The 23266-nt window shown below is 43.1% G+C and overlaps 1 protein-coding gene across 1 annotated transcript in view; it reads right to left on the bottom strand.

Annotated features, from left to right (window-relative positions):
• Nucleotides 1–6601: 6601 nt before the first annotated feature.
• Nucleotides 6602–23266, bottom strand: part of LOC137299942 (abl interactor 1-like) — a 37142-nt gene continuing 20477 nt past the window's right edge. The window contains exons 4-9 of the mRNA XM_067968958.1: nucleotides 22264–22364; nucleotides 20533–20637; nucleotides 20297–20403; nucleotides 18025–18165; nucleotides 15374–15505; nucleotides 6602–14449 (exon numbers count right to left, since the gene is read on the bottom strand). Coding sequence (XP_067825059.1) covers nucleotides 14286–14449; nucleotides 15374–15505; nucleotides 18025–18165; nucleotides 20297–20403; nucleotides 20533–20637; nucleotides 22264–22364 — 750 coding nt within the window. The 3' untranslated portion in view covers nucleotides 6602–14285. The remainder of the gene's footprint in view (nucleotides 14450–15373; nucleotides 15506–18024; nucleotides 18166–20296; nucleotides 20404–20532; nucleotides 20638–22263; nucleotides 22365–23266) is intronic.

Raw genomic sequence — 23266 nt, 5'->3', positions numbered from 1 at the left:
AACTCTGGCTCTGGGCTTAATTAATACCCTTTGTCTGGACATGTTTATGGCTCTGTGCATTGTAAAACAAAATAAAGGATGATTGTTCTCTGCTTGACTCTCTATTGTAAACAATTTTGCAACACCAAGTTATAGTCCAGCAATTTTATTTTAAATTCACAAGCTTTCGGAGATTTTCTCCTTCCTCAGGCAAATGAAGGAGAAAATCTCCGAAAGCTTGTGAATGAAGGAGAAAATCTCCGAAAGCTTGTGAATTTAAAATAAAATTGCTGGACTATAACTTGGTGTTGTAAAATTGTTTACAATTGTCAACCCCAGTCCATCACCGGCATCTCCACATCATGACTCTCTATTGACATTTTTAGAGCCTATTCATTTCCAAACCTTTTTCTACCAGCTTCTCTATTTGAATACAGCTCATTTTTGTGTGCCAGGATAGCACACTCTGGAGACTAAAGTAATGTCAAAACTGGAGCTGGACTGGTCCCGGGTTAGGGAATAGTCCCCAAAGATCAGAGTGAGATTAGCAGGATAAACTCACTCAGTTGGTTGAGAGGCGGATGTGGGGCTGGTTTGAATCCCAGCACGATTCAACTCGGCCTTTCATCCTTCTGAAGTGGATAAATTAATACTCTACCACGTCTTAGGAGATAAAGGAGATTGCATGCAGTGCTTGCCACGTTGCTGCATTATCTCTCTTTGGACACTCCTGTTTTGGCTGGAAATAAGAATCAGTACCAATAAACTGTCACACCTACTGAAGACTAATCTCAAAGGGTAATCACACTTGCTCTCTCTCAAGTTTACATTGGATCGGCTTAATCAAAAAATCCCATTTGCATTCTTTTCTGGTCATGGTCTTCCCATTTGAAAAGCCATTATAATATTCTTAACTCCCTTCCAACACCTCCAGCCTTCACTAGCTTTGAGTGGAATGTCCACCAGAAGAGGCAGTGGCAGTAGCTGCAGCGGATGATATCAAAATCTGCACACCCAGATTCACAGTGTAGAGATTAATACTACACAATGGTGGAAATAAGTACTGGCCCTCCTCTGGCACATGATTATGATGTGGAGATGCCGGTGATGGACTGGGGTTGACAATTGTAAACAATTTTACAACACCAAGTTATAGTCCAGCAATTTTATTTTAAATTCACAAGCTTTCGGAGGCTTCCTCCTTCCTCAGGTAAATGTTCAGGATCTCCTCGAAGCCTACGCATTTATACATATAGAACAATACATGGTGTTTACAGAATGCCCCTGCAACTGCCCGTTGCCAAGGCAATCACCGTGTTCAGACAGAGAGGTGTCACCTGCAGAACCCCCGAATACACATTCAACAAAAAAACAAACAGGAAAAAAAACAGAGAGAGGCAGAAACATCCGGAAGGCAGAGAAAGCCAGCAAATGACCAATTATATTAAAAACAGATAACATTTGTTCGCTGGTGGGGTAACGTGTAGCGTGACATGAACCCAAGATCCCGGTTGAGGCCGTCCTCATGGGTGCGGAACTTGGCTATCAATTTCTGCTCGACGATTTTGCATTGTCGTGTGTCTCGAAGGCCGCCTTGGAGTACGCTTACCCGAAGGTCGGTGGATGAATGTCCATGACTGCTGAAGTGTTCCCCGACTGGGAAGGAACCCTCCTGTTTGGCGATTGTTGCGCGGCGTCCGTTCATCCGTTGTCGCAGCGTCTGCATGGTCTCGCCAATGTACCATGCTCTGGGGCATCCTTTCCTGCAACGTATGAGGTAGACAACGTTGGCCGAGTCACAGGAGTATGAACCATGCACCTGGTGGGTGGTGTCCTCTCGTGTGATGGTGGTATCTGTGTCGATGATCTGGCATGTCTTGCAGAGGTTACCGTGGCAGGGTTGTGTGGTGTCGTGGACGCTGTTCTCTTGAAAGCTAGGTAATTTGCTGCGAACGATGGTCTGTTTGAGGTTGGGTGGCTGTTTAAAGGCGAGTAGTGGAGGTGTGGGGATGGCCATAGCGAGGTGTTTGTCCTCATTGATGACATGTTGAAGGCTGCGGAGAACATGGCGTAGTTTCTCCGCTCCGGGGAAGTACTGGACGACAAAGGGCACTCTGTTGGTTGCGTCCCGTGTTAGTCTCCTGAGGAGGTCTATGCGATTTTTTGCTGTGGCCCGTCGGAACTGTCGATCGATGAGTCGAGCGTCATATCCCGTTCTTACTAGGGCGTCTTTCAGCGTCTGTAGGTGTCCATCGCGTTCCTCCTCGTCTGAGCAGACCCTGTGTATTCGCAGGGCCTGTCCATAGGGGATGGCCTCTTTGACGTGGTTAGGGTGGAAGCTGGAAAAGTGGAGCATCGTGAGGTTGTCCGTGGGCTTGCGGTAGAGTGAGGTGCTGAGGTGCCCGTCTTTGATGGAGATTCGTGTGTCCAAGAAAGAAACTGATTCTGAGGAGTAGTCCATGGTGAGCTTGATGGTGGGATGGAACTTGTTGATGTTATCGTGTAGTCTCTTTAGTGATTCCTTGCCGTGGGTCCATAGAAAGAAAATGTCGTCGATGTATCTGGTGTATAGTGTTGGTTGGAGGTCTTGTGCAGTGAAGAAGTCCTGCTCGAACTTGTGCATGAAAATGTTGGCGTATTGGGGTGCGAATTTGGTCCCCATGGCTGTTCCGTGTGTTTGGGTAAAGAACTGGTTATCGAAGGTGAAGACATTGTGATCCAGGATGAAGCGGATGAGTTGTAGGATGGCGTCCGGAGATTGGCTGTTGTTGGTGTTGAGTATTGATGCTGTCGCAGCGATGCCGTCATCGTGGGGTATACTGGTGTATAGTGCCGAGACGTTCATCGTGGTGAGAAGTGTTCCTGGTTCAACTGGTCCGTGGGTACTGAGTTTTTGTAGGAAGTCTGTAGTGTCGCGACAGAAGCTGGGGGTTCCCTGTACGATGGGTTTCAGGATGCCCTCGATGTATCCAGAGAGGTTCTCACACAGGGTTCCGTTGCCTGATACGATGGGACGTCCGGGTGTGTTGGCTTTGTGTATCTTTGGGAGGCAGTAGAAGTCTCCCACGCGGGGATTACGTGGGATGAGAGTGCGTAGGATGCTCTTTTCAGAATCAGTTTCTTTCTTGGACACACGAATCTCCATCAAAGACGGGCACCTCAGCACCTCACTCTACCGCAAGCCCACGGACAACCTCACGATGCTCCACTTTTCCAGCTTCCACCCTAACCACGTCAAAGAGGCCATCCCCTATGGACAGGCCCTGCGAATACACAGGGTCTGCTCAGACGAGGAGGAACGCGATGGACACCTACAGACGCTGAAAGACGCCCTAGTAAGAACGGGATATGACGCTCGACTCATCGATCGACAGTTCCGACGGGCCACAGCAAAAAATCGCATAGACCTCCTCAGGAGACTAACACGGGACGCAACCAACAGAGTGCCCTTTGTCGTCCAGTACTTCCCCGGAGCGGAGAAACTACGCCATGTTCTCCGCAGCCTTCAACATGTCATCAATGAGGACAAACACCTCGCTATGGCCATCCCCACACCTCCACTACTCGCCTTTAAACAGCCACCCAACCTCAAACAGACCATCGTTCGCAGCAAATTACCTAGCTTTCAAGAGAACAGCGTCCACGACATCACACAACCCTGCCACGGTAACCTCTGCAAGACATGCCAGATCATCGACACAGATACCACCATCACACGAGAGGACACCACCCACCAGGTGCATGGTTCATACTCCTGTGACTCGGCCAACGTTGTCTACCTCATACGTTGCAGGAAAGGATGCCCCAGAGCATGGTACATTGGCGAGACCATGCAGACGCTGCGACAACGGATGAACGGACGCCGCGCAACAATCGCCAAACAGGAGGGTTCCTTCCCAGTCGGGGAACACTTCAGCAGTCATGGACATTCATCCACCGACCTTCGGGTAAGCGTACTCCAAGGCGGCCTTCGAGACACACGACAACGCAAAATCGTCGAGCAGAAATTGATAGCCAAGTTCCGCACCCATGAGGACGGCCTCAACCGGGATCTTGGGTTCATGTCACGCTACACGTTACCCCACCAGCGAACAAATGTTATCTGTTTTTAATATAATGGGTCATTTGCTGGCTTTCTCTGCCTTCCGGATGTTTCTGCTTCTCTCTGTTTTTTTTCCTGTTTGTTTTTTTGTTGAATGTGTATTCGGGGGTTCTGCAGGTGACACCTCTCTGTCTGAACACGGTGATTGCCTTGGCAACGGGCAGTTGCAGGGGCATTCTGTAAACACCATGTATTGTTCTATATGTATAAATGCGTAGGCTTCGAGGAGCTCCTGAACATTTACCTGAGGAAGGAGGAAGCCTCCGAAAGCTTGTGAATTTAAAATAAAATTGCTGGACTATAACTTGGTGTTGTAAAATTGTTTACATGATTATGAAGCATCCTTGTCAGTTATCTATGAGATGAATGGCAAGGCATAAACCTCCTGACCCTAGCATTCGTTAGAAAAGAATAGAATCTTTGGAACATCGGAGAAATTATGAATGTTCGGATACATGTTCCCTTCCTTGGAAAACATCTGCTACTGCATTCTGGATGCCTGGGCTGTAGATTTCTGAAAGACTTATTTGATAAAATCATATCAATCCAAGGCCTGATGAGCCAGAAATGATTCTTTATCATCCTGGTGCCTTCTTTCCTGTTAATGCTGTTGTGCTTTATGTGATAATGGATCTGAATTCCAAGTGGTTTTAATTTTGTCCCTTCAATCTACTCAATTGCACCTTCAGTGTCTGTGTGGTGCTCTGTCTCTCTCTGTGGTAGTCTGTAGTATTCTTATTATCTGTCTGTGCAGTAGTCTCTTTCTCTTTCTCTCTTAGCTTGTGTGGGCATCTCTTGCTATCTCCCTTTGTGGTGGTGTGTTCTCTATTGCTGTATAGCTATGCTGTCCTGTCATAGAATTCCTAAAAATATTTGTGTATTGTCAAAATGGACACCCAGTCTATCAGACCAGATAAATGTTTGGTGTAAAATGTAGGTTCACTGGTTTAGAATGTAAGGCCAAAGTCTCAAAAGTGTATGTGATAATTTTTGTAGAGTTGTAAAAGCAATCGACGGCATAAAATTTACTACTCATTTCATTCATTTTTATCCAATAGATTAATATTAATTTCTTTGTTATACAGTTTTAATCTGAGTTTTATTTTTCAAAATGAGCATTGAGAAATTCCTAGAAAATTTGAATAAAGACTGAATAACTAAGAACTCTTTTTAACATATTTAATTGAAATAAATGTCAACAATTGTTTGTGTACTTGATTTAAAAGATTGACAGTAAATACTGAATCTCATCTTAATTTTGTGATGAGATAAAACAGTGCAGTAGATGCTTATTAGAGTTGTAGTTTCTCTAAGTTCCTGTTGGTGGAGTGCTGCAAAAAGATCATTTCTAATAGGCCAGCATCGCCACTGCCAGGAAGTTATTGGTACTGCAACTTTTTGGAGCCTTAGTAAAATTAAATTGTTAAATTTATATTGAAAGAGTAATTGAGGAGGCAACAAAAAATTCAGATGTACTTGCCATTTTTTTCTGAAAAAATATTCTTACCTAAATTAGATAGTTTGTTCTGTACACTCGTGGTTGCCCTGCGTATCAAAATGTTTCTGTTTCTGGAACACTATGGCACTCTAAAATGACACAGGAGGATGGTATGTTGAATACTGGCCCCAGTGATTGCTTTAATTTAACACAGTGCCAACCACTAACTGATAAATATTGTGATACACGCTCAGCAGACAATCTTTTTACACTTTTCACTACTGACCATTTCATCCTAACTCACTCAGGTCAACTGTCATAAAAAGTTGTTGGGTTGTCTCATTTTTAAAATGTATTTTTTCCTCTCCCATTTTCTTCCCCAGTGCTCCGAAGGTGCTGTCTCGTGTTAGAGTGCTGTTCCACTGATGCCTCGCCCAATTGGCGATTCTTTACGATTCTTTAGGTGCCGGTAAACCATGGGCCATCACAGCTGAGCCCGATCCTGTCCTCACCCAATATTCACACATGTCCACTTTCCAGCATGAGCATTGATCAAGTGCGGGAAATCTGGCTGATATTTTCCCTACCTAGCCAAGAGGTTCTGAGGAGAACTGGTGCTTTGGTGAACTGAGGTCAGCTAACAGCACAGACCAGTGATCAAACCTTTCCAGCTCTGTATGGCTTAGTTACACACAAGTCAAAACATTCAGCAACTGAGGCACCAGCGTGTTTTCATGCTACATCATTTAGGTTAACTTTCATAGGAGCCTTCTAATTCCTTAAGCATTTTTTGTAGTATATATCTTACTAAAATCATCTTCCTAAAATGAGTAAATACTACAGGAAAGCACGTCTAATATATAGAATAATAAATTCTGTTTCATCATTTTTGTTTGGAACTGAAGTAAATATTCAGTCAGGAAATTTCTGATTATGCTCCTGTGAAGCGTCTTGGGACGTTTTACTACATTAAAGATGCTATATAAATGCAAGTTGTTGAAATCATTAGAAGATAAAAGATTCATAATTGATTTTGAAACTGTTGGATAGAATGTTGTGTAATAAAAGGTAAACACTGCAAATTTTATTGACAGAATAACATAGAATTTATTTTATTTACAATCCTAAAAGCTGATTCATTTACACCATTGAAATAGTCCAAGTATCTGTTAGCTAAAAAAAAGGTGATAGACCACAGGAGCTGTGTCCTTTATTTGTTAGAACTCATGCCCCTTTCAGGGTCACTACTGTATTACTGCAGAAGAAATAAAATAGAACATTATTACAACATTTAAAGAACACCATGAAATACAAAATATTCCATCTACCTAATTCTACTTGCATGTACAGAAAATTGATTGTGCAGATATTATATAAAAAGTGCCTATTTTCAAAACCACAAAAATTCTTTCAGTACTCAGTGTGTTAACTGAATATACAAAGAAATAATCATTTTATACAGTAAAGCCTAGAAATTACTATTGGCAATTATCAGTGGGCAAACACTTAACGCGGTCGTATGACATTCCATTATCCACTATTTTATCCACTATTTTGGCCGACACATTTAAGTTAAAATAGTGAATCCCATACAGCAGTGTTAAATGTTCATTCACAAACAATGCCAACACTAATTTCTGGGCTTAAATCTTTTTTAGTCCTGCGCAAAGAACAAAATTCTGTTTACATCTTTCACGAGTAGCACTGTGAGAAAATCAAGAGCACATCTGTAAACTCAAACAGAACATGGAAAGAAAAATGCTTTACATTATAATATGGGAAACTCCACAATGTGCCTGGCTCCCATAAATAAACTATCCTACTGTCACCTGATTCGTAACAGCAGTGCTAAACTTTCTCTATTGATGTTATTTATACTTTAACAAGAGACAGCAGATCGAGCATCAAGTACAAAAGCTGCTGGGACAGTATGGGAAAAATAGCATAATGAGAAGCAATTGCCAGTTGAAAGAAGCAAAATACCTTTCCACTGAAGTTTATAAAGTGTTGGAGATACAACCAAAAAGTTCAAATGGACAATATTATCTCTGTAACATGCAGCCACAACAGTAAAAAGCAATTGACTTCACCAGAACCAGCCTCTTGGGCTCTTCAGAAACCCACTGTGCGAGGCTCAGCCATACTCAGCCATTCACACTGTATCCCACACTGACAATGTATTGTAACTGACAACAATTGCAATAGATTTTTTTTAAAATATAGCTATTTAGTTGTTAAAGGATGTATTTTTAAAAGTTTTAAATTTAGTAAAATATTCACAGTGGATTAAAAGATTAGGTGATAAATTTCGATTATTTTGCACTAGAGATTTTTATGTAATTTGGTGATTTGATTTTTTTTGCTGTTGTTATACGGTATCTTACTGTTCAGTACTCAGAAACAGGAGAGGCTTTGACCTCCTTACAATCAGGATTTCTTAAGCACTTATTTATTTCTGTGGTGAATGTTTGTCCTTATTACAATTAAGGAAGATTTTGTTCTATTTAACGGAAATCAAATGTAAGTAGCTTTCATTTTTCATTTCTACTGTTGAGGTGCAGTAAGCTTTATGTGTCACAAACTGTAGACTTGCTATCATAAGTCTACATCTGTCACCAACTGCTCTTTAAAATGAATGGACACTTTCATTTTGTTAGGTAAGTGTGTATATTATTGAGGATGTTACACTTTGATGGTGTTACAGTAGTTTGCTGGCCTTACAAGATCTAATGGATAATGCTTAAAGAACATAGAACAATAAATACAGGGAGAAAAGGCACAACTGAATCTGCCTTTTATTTCACAAGCTGGATAACTACTCAAACGCTGATGATGCCTCTCGCGGTTTTTACTTTTGTTACACGCGTGAGAGTTTTACATCAAAATAATCGGTCAGCCAACTTTAATTTGTTTTGTAAACAAAGCACGGATATCTGATCCACCATAACACATGCCTAGAAGAATGTTTAAAGACAGCCATACAAGAACAACATTCAAATATATTGAGTGTCAATGGCCCCGATATTAACGGGGAGACGGGATGGCACCGGGGGGGGGGAGGGGGAGCGATTGGGCGCGTGGGTAACCCACCCAATAAAATCTGTCTGTTTCTCACACGAGCGCGTGTCAATTGGAGACACCCAACGTGGCTTCCGGGTTTGCCATCCAAAAGCTGCACAGCGGGCAGACTGCACAACCGCATCATAGGCTGTCAGCTGGATGGGGTGAGGAGGAGGAGGGATGCCTTCTGCCTGGCGGACGGGAGCAAGTGGCCTGCCTCTGCCACCAAGAAGGCCTGGCTCAAGGTAGCAGAAGAGGTCACCAGCAGCAGTAACATCTCCCGCACCTGGATACAGTGCAGGAAGCGCTTCAATGACCTAACTAGGTCAGCCAAAGTGAGTACACTTACTGATTCTCCTACATTCCGTCTTCCACATCACCGCCCCCACCCCCAACTCTTTCTGCATTGCCAACACTACTCTATCACATCACTCCTCACGCCCACTTAAAGCTCACCTTCAACTTACCTGCACTTCCTCAGCACTTCCTCACATCCCCATTACTCACCCCACCACTACCATTCAAACCAATCCTCATACAATGCCACGGCCCTGTTTCATACTCGCCCTCTGACGCATCTCTTTCACGGTCAGCCGCACACAAACCAATGCCTTCATCGGTTGGCCACATCACCATCACTTACTCACGAGTCTGTACTTTCTCCCCTTATAGAAGAAGAGAGCCCAGAATGCACAGGAGAGGGCGAGGACTGGAGGGGGGCCACAACAGATCATCGTCCTTACAGACGCGGAGCAGGAGGCGCTGGAGCTGAGCCGCACCCTCGAGTGCCTGTCCGTCGGGGACACCGAGACTGGCACCCGACAAACGTCTGATGACAGACTTTAACATTCAGCACACACAATATGAATTGATGTTAACATGCCATGCCATCTTCAGCACCTCAGTATGCTCATCGCAACGTGACACGTCTGTGATGATGCTTAATATTGCCTTCTGTTCTTTTACAGGGCCTTCTGTGACCGCTATGACGGCAGAGGGCAATTCCTCAGAGGACCTGCCAGCCTCTGAGGGTGCACCGTCACATCTGAGCCAGCCATCCATCAGCGCAGATACACACACCTCGGTGGGTCCTAGTCCGCAGTTAGTTGGGGTCGCACATGGTGAGTTGCCACACACACGTGAGCACAAGGAGACACTGGTGGCAGGGGCAACTGTGGAGAGTCCACGTCGGTGGGAGCACTCTTCTCCAGGCTCTGCTCAGATGGACACAGATGTTGAACCCTGGGGGCCATCCTTTAAAAGGAGAATGATCGAGGGGCAGCAGCGCATTTGTGAGGTACTGGAACAGTTGCCACGTGCACTCTCCACAATAGTGCAGAGGATGAAGGAGTCCAACTCCTGCATGAGTGGAATGGTGGTCCGGGAGGGAATCTTTGAGATACTGTCACAGGGATGTGAGGGCATCTCTGAGGTAGTGTCACAGAGACGTGAGGGCATCTCTGAGATAGTGTCGCGGGTAAGTGCGGGAATGTCTCTGATGGAGGGAAAGCTAGCCTCCATGGAGCTTTAAGCACGGCTCACAAATGAGTCCATTCAGGCCCTGACAACGGCCGTTCGGACTCAAGGTGAACAACATTCTGCCGCCTTGAACAGACAGACAGATACACTAGCACTGGCCTTACAAGGCTTCACACATATCCTCCAAACCGTCGTCCAGCAGAGTGGTTGGGGTAGTGGACCTGGCCCAATGGAGGGATGATGGCGAAAGGGGACATGGAAGTGGGGACGCCACTCAAAGCGCTCCCACGTCTCACCTGTTGCCCCCCTCTCAACCAGTACCCGCAATGCTGCCTCCGCTCCAGGTGGATGAGACTGCCCCTGTACAGGTGCAGGTGGAGCTGTCTTTGGAGGGGCCCTCACGGGCACCAAAAGCCAGAGGGCATAGGCCCAAAGCATCTAATCGGTCAGGGCATGAACAAGAGCAACCTGCCACTACCTCTGCTGCAGCCACAGGGGATGCATCACGTAGAAGTAGTCGGAAGCGAAAAGTGAAGGTTTTGTGAGCACGTAGGGGATGTGCAAGGGTGCTTGATGGTTGGTCATGTTTTTTATTTATATTAGCTTTTTGTTAAACTCACATTAAATATTATTATCGTCACCACTACTGCCACATCTTGGCCATTCTTGAATGGCTTCTGCAATAGGGCCCTTTCATGAGGTTCACCATGAAGTTCGACACTTGATGCCACCCATTAGGTCACTCTACAGTGGGCGTATGTGGTAGTTGCAGGACTGTTTTGTGCAGGGAGCGGTGGGGGATGCAGGGCTGGTGTGGACGCTGCTCTATCCAGGTGGTGTGAGGGCTGGACTCTTCACACTGTCTGATGTTAGGAGAACCGTTCACATGTCACTGACTCCCTGGCCTCACGAGCAGCCAGATGAGTTGCTGTTCTGCCATGGGTTGCTCCTGCTCCTCCTCCTCCACCTCCACCTCCTCCTCCTCAATGTGGGTGGCAGATATAGATGGGACCTTCTCAAGCTCTAGCCCTCTCTGCTGTGCTGTGTTGTGCAGGGCACAACACACGACTATAATGCGTCCCACTCTGTCTGGTGTGTATTGAAGCGCTCCCCCAGACCGATCAAGGCACCTGAAGCGCATCTTGAGCAGCCCTTTAGCGTGCTTAATTGTAGACCTGGTAGCGATGTGGCTGTCGTTATATCGATGCTGTTGCTTGGTGATGGGGTTCCTCTGAGGTGTCATGAGCCACATGTGCAGGGGGTATCCCTCGTCCCCGAGGAGCCAGCCCTTATGGGTGTTCGGTGCATGGAATAGGGGCGGGATGTTGGATTCCCTCAGAATGAAGGAATCATGGCAGCTGCCAGGATACCACGGTGGTCACAAATGAGCTGAGTGTTGATGGAGTGATACCCCTTCCTGTTGATGAACAGTCCAGGCTTGTGTGGAGGTGCTCGCATTGCTATATAGGTGCAATCGATTACACCCTGCATCCGTGGGAAGCCAGCTACAGCATGGAATCCCACTGCCCTCTCCGCCTGGCTGAGGTCGTCCATGGGGAAGCTGACGTAGTGCGAGGCCCTGCGAAACAAGCCATCGGTGACCTGCCTTATGCATTTGTGTGCAGACGACTGAGAGACCCCGGCGATGTCCCCGGTGGCACCCTTGAATGATCCGGAGGCGAAGAAGTTGAGGGAAGTGGTGACTTTGACAGCAACGGGTAATGAGATGCTGCTCGGCCCAGCAGGGAGCAGCTCGGCATGGAGGAGGCTGCAGATGTCTGCGACTACCTGGTGACTGACTCTGAACCTCTGTATGCACTGCTCCTCAGAGGGGTCCTGGAAGCTGAGCCTCGGTCTGTAGACCTTATTGCGAGGATAGTGCCTCCTGAGACGTCGCTCTCTCTGTTGTTGCCCTCTGTGCTCCTGTGCAGGTGCCTGTGGTGCAGCACTGTGTTGTGGAGCTCCACGTGGCGGAGGTGGATGCCATTCCTGGCGAGGCTGGTGAAGTTGCTCGTCCTCGGATGTAGTGGTGAATGCAACCTTGGCGCCCCCCCCCATCCTGACGGTGTGAGTTTGAGGGGGTCCGCAAAGTAGTTAAATATATTTGAACAGCAGAGTTTTGGGTGGAAAGTGAGAATTTTGAGTGAAAACACAAAGGTCTTGCGGCCAAAACATTGTCTGAAGTGACAGTGCCCTGCTGCAATAAATGACATTTCCTCCCCACCTGTCAAACAAGCATTTTCATCTCCCACTGGCTGCTGGCTGAAACATGTCTGTTGTAACAGGGAGTATTTCCCCCAGCATGGGAAACACCCTGAGAATGCTTCAAAATTGCATTCCTGCCAAAATATCGGGTCAATCAAATAGTTCAAGTACTTCAACTACCGAACAAACTATGCAAATTATCATCCCGCCGGCTTTAATTGCCGGTGGGACTTCTGCATTCGGGAGGCACGCGTGCACATGGACACGTCACTGGGGAACCCGGGAGTCGGAGGGTTGGAGCCGGGCTCCGAACCCGCTGGCGATTTCAGCGATTTTCGGAGACCCCCGCCCCCAATACACCCGCTCTTTCACCCGAAAATCAAACCCAATCTATCAGTTTGTGACCTAATCTGAACCAATTGATCATGCCACAATCCAACAACACACTTCTAGTCATCTCCTACTCCACGTGCAAAAGCAACACATGATAATACGATCAGCAGATGGTGGAAGAAACTCACCCAACTGACGCAACAGTATGCTGATGAATCGCAGCACTGAAACCATTCTCGAATTTTATCATTTCTTTTGATAATAACAATGCGAGATCTGTACTGATTAACAAGATATATAAAAGGTAAGCTCAATGTAGACCAGTAAAGTTATTTTAGTATTGGTTTGATGACATTTTGAGTCCAAATTGGTTCTAGAGTAGGTTGCTTGATATATTTTGTGGCTGTTTTCCTGCAGTGTGATAACACTTGCGTAGACGCCTCCCAGTAAGCAGGTTGATGGTCCTTAACTGCAGTCTGTTGCTATTGAGAAGTTTCTTATGTATCCTGGCCCTACTGAAGAATTTCAGAAGGTTGTAGCTTCAAGTCCCACTCCTGAGACTTGAGTACATAATCTAGACTGACACTTTCAGAGGGAGTGCTGCACTGTCGGAGGTGCTGTCTTTCAGATGAGACATTAAACTGAAACCCCGTCTGCCCTCTCAGGTGGACGTAAAAGATCCCATGGCATTATTTCAAAGAAGAGCAGGGGAGTTCTCCCCGGTGTCCTGGACAATATTTCTCCTTCAACCAGCGTCACTAAAACACATTATCTGGTCATTATCTCATTGCTGTTTGTGGGACCTTGCCGTGAGCAAATTGGCTGCCGGGTTTTCTACTTTACAACAGTGACTACACTTCTAAAAGTACTTAATTGTAAAGCACTTTGGGACATTCTGAAGTCATGAAAGGTGCTATATAAATGGAAGTTCTTTCTTCTTTCTTCAACGTGTGCGGGATTTCAGATTTCCAAAAATTGAGCACTTCAGGAAAAAATTTTAATCTGGATTCATCGCTAATATCACCATGGTGTAGATTTCTAATAAGTTAATCTAGTTCAAGTCAAGAAGAAGAACCAAATTCTGCAGTGTGGTGACTGGTTCCATTATTCTACAGGCTTCCAATTACTATTCTTAAAAGTACCAAAGTTTATTTCTCTAATGTGTTATATTTTTACGTGTGACAGAGCACTTTTTTTTTTACATTTGCAGATCTGAATTCAGAGACATATAATTAACAGGGGAAACAGTCCAGGTTTGCCTTTCACAAGTCCTGTGGAACTCTGTCAGTGGAAGAATAAGGAGCGCTCGGCCCAATATGCTAGTTATTCTGTGGTTGCTGCTGGGGTAGGGTTTGAAATTGCTCTATGCCAGTCATAGGTGATATTGCTCATGTTTAGAATACTAGAGGGATGAGCATGGGAAAGCAGACGGCCAAGCTTCAATGGACCAAATGGCTTTTTCCTGTCCTCAGTAGTTCTTATGATATCAGTTTTATTTTCAGTCAGCTGCAAGATTTAAGAAACGCCAATAGTGCCCACAGAATAAAAAGAACATCAATGCCCCTTTGACTGGTATATATTGCTAAAGCCAAACTGTTTTTAACTGAACAGTTGCACTTTTTACATGACTAATTTACCCGTTGCTTGTGGTTCCATGAACATGTAAGGCTCTTTCTGTATCCTGCTGTCTTAATCCGTGGGCTGAACATAGGTTCCAGGGAAGTAGCCAGTTGCCCCGTTGATGACTCCTTCATACCATCCATCCTCATTCTTGGTGATAACGTAGATGACTTCTCCTTGTTGAAAAGTCAACTCGTCGTCATTGCTTTTATTGTAAGCGTACAGCGCAACAACTGAGAAGGGAAAAAAACACACAGATCCAAATGTTGGTTGGCACAAAGCACAGATACTGCAATACTGAGCAAAGTAATGTGAAGCAGAAGTGTCTTAATAGGAACATCTTCATAGGAACCACGAAGGCAAGTGTGACTATACCTTTCTCACTTCTTGCCTGAAACTGGCTTGCCTTACCTTTCTAAAGGGCTGCTCTCCACCAGAGGTAGGTATGTTATTGGGACATGCTGCATGTCAGCCAGGCATGCAAAACAGTTGGGATATAAGTTTTAAGACCAAATTTAAACTTAGAAAGCAGATTCAGACAAAGAAAGAAATAAGATATGGCATAGCAGATGGGAAAAATACAAGACAAAATGGAAGACATTTTCTGGAAAGAAGCTTGCCTGGTAAATGTCAATGACTACCAATGAAGAATAGAAGGTCAAAGGGAACAGGGAAGTGAAAAGAGGAAGAAAAAATAAATAGAAAAGAAAACAAAAAGCTGAGAGAAAAAGAGTTACAGGTTTGAAGATGAGAGATAGACCAGTGAAGCAGTTTATGACATTACTGGACGTGTTCCAAAATGTATCCTATGGACCTGCTCACAGTAGTAAAACTCCCTTTATCTGATTGTGCCTCTCAAGCCAATACCTTTTAAAATATTTTTACCTGATCCTCATTAGCAGTAACATGAGCTGAAAGTGTTAAACAACTAAAATTGAAGTCGATGGAAATTAAAATGGGAAGAGATGTAAAACGGGCTGCCGACTCGCTATCACCCGTTTTACATTATCGCACAAAGTCAAAATCTACCCCACAAGTCAACAACCAAATCATTTTATTTTTCAACTTCATACAGTTGATACAACTCATGTAAAATAATGTCAACATTTTTAAAAAATGAATTCCATAAAAATTAAAAATAAAATCCCCACCAGTACCTTTTTCAATGTAGTTATCTGGTATCCATGGAGGCTCGTCTAAGTAGTCTATAGGAGGTGGTGGGGGAGGGGACAATTCATCAAGATCAAGCATAAAGTCAGGAGGAGGAGGTGGGGGTGGACAATCAGTGACTGAAAAAGCAGAACAATTGTAAAATCAGAACTGTGGAATAACTGATGGAAAGCAAGAACATCACAGAAGTTCAGTATTACAGCAATCAAACCAAATCATAGAGAAAACATATTACTATGCAAGCTAGTCTATATTTCCATAGGTTCTAAGCTTCAGTTTTAGAACTGTATCCCTACATTCCTGCTTTTAGACACATCAGAGGTAATTTTAACTTGAGGTGATATAGAATTAGCCACCCATATGCACCCAGCGCTTCCACTGGCGAGGTAATTCAATATCGCCCATTTTACACTATTACCCAAAGTAAAAATGGGCGTGAATTTAGCCTAGAGTTGAATAATTCTTCTTTCTCTACTGGCTGAAAGAACCCAGTGTGAATTGAGTTTGAGCAGTCTCAACCCAGTAACTAATGGGTCCAGGAATGGTGACCTTTCAACTAGTTTATTCATACACCAGTAATTAAATGTAAAAGTCTAGCACTGTTAAAGAAATATATAAAAAATATATGACTTTTATGACATTAATAAAATTATTTTTACAATTAAAAAATGAGAATCAAATCAGGCCCAGTATATCCATAAGTACAAGCATGCAAGTGTAGAAGATAGAAACTTACTGCTCTCCTGAAAGCGAGCAACAAAGCCAGTCAGGGGCATCTGTGGAATAAACTGCAACAAAGGGGAAAGGATAGGTGCTGGGGAGCAGACTAAGGAAGCGGTAGAGTTACATAAAAGCCTTTGTAAGTCATTAGGGCAAATTAATCAGATTAAATTGCAGAAAACGGAATTCTAAAATTCACAGAGATGAAAGAATCTTACTTGAGACCGGAGAGGATAGCGACACACCATTTACAAGCGATTGCAGTAAAGTAGGAGAGTTTGTAGAATGCCTGCATCTGAGGCTTGCAGAAGATGCTGCACTATGACCGTACCGAGGGTTCTGCCACATAAAATGGTATTGACAGCCTGAAGCAGAGCTAGCTGCATTATAGATCAAGAAGAACAGAGAATAAATCCATCAGCGTGCCTTATCTGTATACAGAGTAACAATGTTTTCGGCTGGCTTCATAGCACTCTAATATGGTCCTATTCAGTACATGGTTCTCTTTTAACAATCTAACAGATTGTTCATTTACTGGTTTTGTCCCATCAATCTCAATGTCCATTTTTTCAATCAGGTTTTGTATGGGTGGCACAGAATGCCTCAGAGTTGGTACTCTAATGTGTTGTGTCATAAAGTTGCAGGGCAGCAGTCATAGCCCCCACTGCTCTACTTAGTGAGCTCCACTGACACTTTGGTTACTCTATTGGCTACATATAGTGACGCCACTATTCCTCGCCAGAATGGGGATGATTGAGTAATTCCCTTGTTAATCACGCCTGGAGACCACACTGCTGTAAGTGATTGGGATTGATTTTACACACATAATTTGTATTATGTATCTATTCTCTACTCACTGTATTTTGCTGGAGAAGTAATCAATTTGAATTATGTAACTATCCCCCACTTTGCTAGAGAAATCATCCTGCTTTTATCAGGAGACGTTGCTGTAGTTTCGGGCATGAGTTCTGTTTGCTATAGTCCGTAGAGACTCTTTTTAAATAGACTCTGTAGACTGTTTGCTGCAGTGTGCTGTTTAAATAGACTCTGTTGCTGAGTAAATAGACTTTGCTGTTAAATAGGCTGTTTGCTGTGAGTCCTGCTGTAAGTTCCATCCCGCCTCTAACTCATTGGCTGACACAGTGATGTCAATAGATACTATGTACTCTATTATGGGATGCAGCAAGTTGTGGCAGCTACTTCTCCATGGAGAGGGAGGGAAACCAGGACGCCAATCACCATAGTCCCTTTCATATACTACCACCAGCTGGTCACAGAGGTTTAGGAGCTGGTTTCTTGCCTTTTGTCTTTCCTCTCCTTCAGATACTGGTGGTGGCATGAAGAAATCAGAGAAAAGTTCAAACTTACTTACCCTTAAAAAGAATGGCTTTCCGTAAACCACTTTCTGAAGCAACGTGAGAGATCATTTTTGTAAATCAAGGTATAAAATGTTACTCAACTTATTTAATCTACAGACACCATGGGGTGTAAAACTACTGTTGCAGATCAGCACCCATTAGAGAAATCGTATGATTCCATACGAAATGAATGGAAATGAAAATCAGGTGGTTTCTATAATGGCTGGCCGATCCGTAATGCCAGTTTGACATCCAGGCGGCAAGCTGAAAATCTACCCCTATATATAATTGACACAGACGCCACTGTGGAATTCAGTAACATGTTTGATTTTTTCTTTTCAATGCAAATCATTGTGTTTCAAAAAAATCTTGCTGAATTTTCAAAATTATAATTGAATTGCCAAAAATTTCCAACCACGTTTTACTAGAAGGGTAAAAACTTAGAGCTGAATGGAAATTGTTACAAACACAAATTTTTTAACACAACTGTCGCATTAACTTAAATGACTATTTTTGTTTTTAATCCAGTGAGTATAAAAATAAACTAGCTGGTGTCTCACCTGATGAAAGAGGATCAGACATTAACGGAGGAGGAGGAGGGAGACAGACCTCATTGGAAACCTGTGGAGGAGGAGGAGGAGGAGGAGGAAGAGACAGTACCATTGGAGGCGGAGGTGGTGAGTCTGGGAGGTCATTTCCATCTTTAAAGTACACACAATAAATACAGTTAATTTTACTGTGTAACGACTGGATCAATTAATTCTCATGTTAGTTAAAAACAGAAACATTTTCCATTGAGACTTAATTTACTTAAATCACATTCTACTATATCTAGCCTCAAATCTTAAACACAAGAATCCTGAAATTATGCCAAGAGATACCCAGCATTCAAATACAAAACATGTTAGTCTGAAAATACTCTCTGCACTATTTTAGTAGAGACATTAGGGGTCATTTTAACTTTTGGCGATAGTGTAAGTGGGCGATATCAGATTGGCTGCCTGTGATATACCTCTCCCAGTTTTCCTTTCCGTTGCCCATTTTACACTATCATCAAAAGTTAAAATTACCCCCATTACCTCTTTTATTTTTAAACAGATTAACACCTAAATTAGCAGACACAGAAGTTTCAGTCACGCACATAAAGCATGATAAGTATGACAAGTATGATAAATTTCAGGGCACAAGGCTTCTAATTGTATAACCCACATGGGGGCTTTGCTCGATTGTGTTTTGTTTTTCCAGTTAATTTTCCACATAAAAAACATGCTAAATTAAAATAAAGATGATAATTCCAGGAGACATTCCAATAGATAATCATCACACAGGATGAGTTTCACCAACTCACAGGCATGTTAAGCAAAGCACTTTGAAAGAGCAAAATTATTCTCTGAAAAATAACCTTATTCACATCAGCCCAGTTTGAAGCTTTTTGAAAAAATGCTGTTTGTCAAGCTTGTTCTTTTTTCAATGATCTCAACCCCACCTTTCCTGCATTCTCATCATATCCCTCAATCCTTTTTTTTCTCTAGAAACACATTCAGTTATCTTTTGGACTCATTTATGCCATTTGCTTCAATGGCCTTCCTTGCTAACTATTCCATATTACCTATTTGTTGGAATAGTTCTGCTTGAATTCCCTATATATTCCTAGCTTTTAAATGATGTCCCCTAGTTTTTGAATCCTTTTTTAATGTGAACCATTTGTCTGAATCAAGCCCTTCATAATTTTGAAACTTTCTATTAGGTTACCTCAAAGCCTCTGTTTCAACAAGGAACAAGTCCAATTTCCATCCCCATTTGAAATCTTTCAACCAGAAGGTTAAGGATAAGTCAGGGTATATTGAACTACTAGCATTATTCTGTTGAAAGAAACTTTTTGGAACTGAGATTCTTTGGAATTAGGGAATATAATTCAAATTTACCTAAATCTCTGATCGTAGCTAAATCTCCTCATCGTGGGGTTCATCCTGCTGACTTGTTCCTGGACTTTCTCCGAGGCTAGTATATCCCATTTGCAGCCTTTCTTCCACTCATTCACTTAATCTGTCCATATCCTTCTTCTATTTACGCACTTTACCGTTCACTAAATCAACTGGCTTACTATCATCGATAACTTGGATATTCCCCTGACCCACCTCAGGACCCACTTACCCGAGGACCACTTCCACACTAGCAGAGGCCCCATTTGTCTCCAGTCTTTGCCGGTAGGCTGTTTGGCCACACCGGCTCTATTACAATAAGGTCCAAGGCCCAATATCTCGGGAGCCTCGGACTTCACCATCTGGCGCAGGGTATTCACCCTTCCCCCCCCCCCCCCCCGCATGCCCAAAAATGGGCGCTCCCGAATTTCTGGGCCTTGGTTTCAACGCAATGGGGATGGAGGAAGAGCTTGTCAATTTGTCAATCAGCATATTAAAACTTAGGAGGAATGAGAGAGGAAAGTTAGGGAATCCTTGACTGTAGTCGTATTACATAAATAGCGAGAGAGGGACCCACACACAAGATAAGTTGCAATGGAGAGAGAGCGAGAGAGAGGATGGAGGTTAAAGATGTGGGATGAATTGTCTGTTAGATGGAAAGCCTTTACTTGCTTACCCAGGAGTGCAAGTGGGATACTTTCCAGTAGAGCAGTGTTTCCATTATTCTCAGTGGGAGAAAGAAGTTATAGAACATTGATTACTAACGCAGTTTTTAGAACTGAGTCAGATTGTGATTCGGAACCTAAATTCCAAATTGCAGAACAGGTAATATTATTATGGTCCAATGTATGCACCTCCATTGTTTTCATTGGGATACTGTTCAAATGTTCGCACACATACTAACACTGACCTGGTTCAAATGCCATTGGGGGTGGTGGTGGTGGAGGAGGCATCGGCACAGTCACAGGCATCACTATGTTACCAGCTCCACAGCTGTTCCTGTTTCTACCAGTATCACTGCTTCCAAACAGCAATAAAAAGAAAAAGCATAAACGAGAAGTAATTGGTGTTTAGTATAATGCATGAGTAGATCCAATTGTATCTTTAAAAATGTCCACATTTTATTATTTTCTTTGCTAAACTTACCTAAGCGTCTGAGGCCTATCTGCTGCTGGAGAGTTAGTCACAGAGCTGCTATATGCAACTGGCACAACAGGAGGCTGAACAGGTCCTGGTGCCTTAAAGCTCCTTCTAAAAATTGCAAAAACAGAAAAAGTCTTTAATATTGAGCATGAGTCATAATAGAGGTTATGAATGAAGTGGTGCAGTGGGCCAGAGTCTGACCTTTCACCTCAAGAATCAAAGTTTAGATCCGCACTACACTGAGGACATGAAAAATTTTCCGTGTGCTGATAAGATAGATGATTTTTGTTTCCTATTCCCAGTCATTCTGTGACCTCACTCTGATGAAGAATGGGCTTCTTAGGTTTGGGACTGAGACACATTTTTGAAGCACATTAGAGAGAGTTTTACTCTGTATCTAATAGTGCTATACATGACCAAAGAGTTCTTGATGCTGTCTGAAGTGAGAAAATTCCTAGTCCTCAACATATTGTCACTAACCTTGGTGATCGCACAACGTAAAATGTTAAGGATAAATATTGAGATTTGCTAGTTAATAATAGTAATGCTACCATTGGTCAAAAGAGGGGTTTTAAAAAAAAATGTTTTCATCGAATGATGAAATAATACAGCACAGAAGGAGGCTATTCAGCCCATCGTGCCTGTGCCGGCTCTTTAAAAGTCCTATTCAATTCGTCCCAACCAACCTCCCACCCCGCTCTTTCCCCAAATCTCTGCAATTTTTTCCTTTTCAAGTATATGTTCAATTCCCTTTTGAAAGGTGCTATTAAATCTGCTTCCACCACCCTTTCAGGCAGTACATTCCAGATCATAACAACTCTTTGCATTAAAAAAATTCTCCTCTGCTTCTTTTGCCAATTATCTTAAATCTGTGTCCTCTGGTTACCGACCACCCACCAGTGGAAACAGTTTCTCCTCATTTACTTTATCAAAACCCCTCTTCATTTTGAAAATCTCTATCACATTGTCCCTTATTATATATCCCCTTAATACACTCTGCTCTAAGGAGAATAATCCCAGTTTCTCTACTCTCTCCACATAACAGAAGTCCCTCATCCCTGATATCATTCTGATAAATCTCCTCTACACCTTCTCCAAGGTTGTTAGTGCAGCATTTTTGTCATTTTTATTTTGCATTTCCTCAAAATTATTATTTGTCATTATCTGAAACCATTTGCGCTGACTTTTCCTCCAATATACTGCTCGAAATCAGGCAGTATAGCAGCAGCAGAGGAGGGAATATGGGGCAGAAGATCTACTGCCAGATCCTCACCCATGAAACCCGGCGCCTGAAATTTGCCTTCCCCTCCCAACAGAGAATTTAGCCACCTGGCCATTCAATGCCCTGCCACATTTAAATGATGGTTGGGGTAGAGCTAATGAAACCAGCTGATTTCCCTGCCTTCTGACTGCAGTACCACCGACCTCGGGGAACGCTAGAGGAGAGTGGTGGTACGTCCTGGGACAACAGCAGGAAGTCTGCTCATGGCCCTGGTGGAGGAAAAAAGGCCTCTCTCTCTTTTCTGCCTCCATACCTGCTTCAGTGGTCACTGCAGCTCATTGTATGCATATGCAGACCCCCCTCGTGATCTACTGCTGCCCAATTAATAACAGGATTTCATGAAGTGGAGCTAAACATTGAGAAAGCAGGTCCCTCTCTTTCCCACAGTTTAACTCTCCCAAATTTTCTTCTCCAACTACTGGCAAGTATAATTGTCTATAACTTACACTTACCCTAAAGTTCCTTGTGATGGGCCAGTTGGACTTGTTGGTACAGTTGTGTGCCCATGCCTTCGTGATAGAGTTCCAAGTCTTGTAGGTTGATTATTAATTTCCTAAAAAGCAAAAATGAAAATACAATATGTAGCTCAGAGTATGGCTTATCCTGCTCACCAAACCTTTTCAAACATCTTTAATATATTAAAAACCTTATAACTATGTGCACATTATTATAAATTCATATGACCAAAGTTAGAATGGATACTGCCTAAGTAAACTTGTCACGTGATATTTCCCACCAGTGTTGGTACCATTGTACCTCAGTTTTGTGTCTCCCAGCTCCTCAGTCTGTATTGCAGAGAAACTTCTATATCCAACCAATTCTACTTCCCAAATTGATGTAAGTTTTGCTCTTCAACAATAAATAATATAAAAGCAAATTATTATTTAAAATAAGGACAGAATGTATAACTTTGAAACGGGATCTGAATTGCATCTGTGATCCTTGGTCAATCATACCCAGCCCTCCAAACTCACTTCACCCAAAGTCTACACTTGATCTTTACTACCTGTGAGTGAGTGAATGATACGGGAGATTGATTCATTTCACTTATTTATCTCGATCGTATATTAGAAGTTTGATCCTCTAAATTCCACATGAATTCTTTTCATTTATATAAAAACATCATTTTGGTTAAAGATGGGTGTATGGAGGTAACAATATCCTACAGGGCTCGCATAAAACTTACTTTATTAGTTTAATGAACATTTTGTTTTGTCTGATTTAAGGCCGATTTCGCCCAGCTAAAGAACTGATGTGTGCTTTCACTACTAAATCAGTGAAAATTTGAGGTCAAAGACTTTCAAATGAGAAGGTGCCACAGATTCTGATACTTGGAGGTGATGTTGTTTTTTACAAGCAAAAATGATTAAATAATGTTCAATCCTGTCCTTCCTTAACTTGTATGGTTCATTTCTGAATTGTAGTTCGAAAATAATATGGCCCAGGATATCTGTA

The sequence above is a fragment of the Heptranchias perlo genome, chromosome 30, assembly GCF_035084215.1.
Source record: "Heptranchias perlo isolate sHepPer1 chromosome 30, sHepPer1.hap1, whole genome shotgun sequence".
Lineage (NCBI taxonomy): Eukaryota > Metazoa > Chordata > Chondrichthyes > Hexanchiformes > Hexanchidae > Heptranchias > Heptranchias perlo.
Note: the sequence above shows the minus strand (reverse complement) of the source record. Positions and strands in the feature narration are given on the sequence as shown.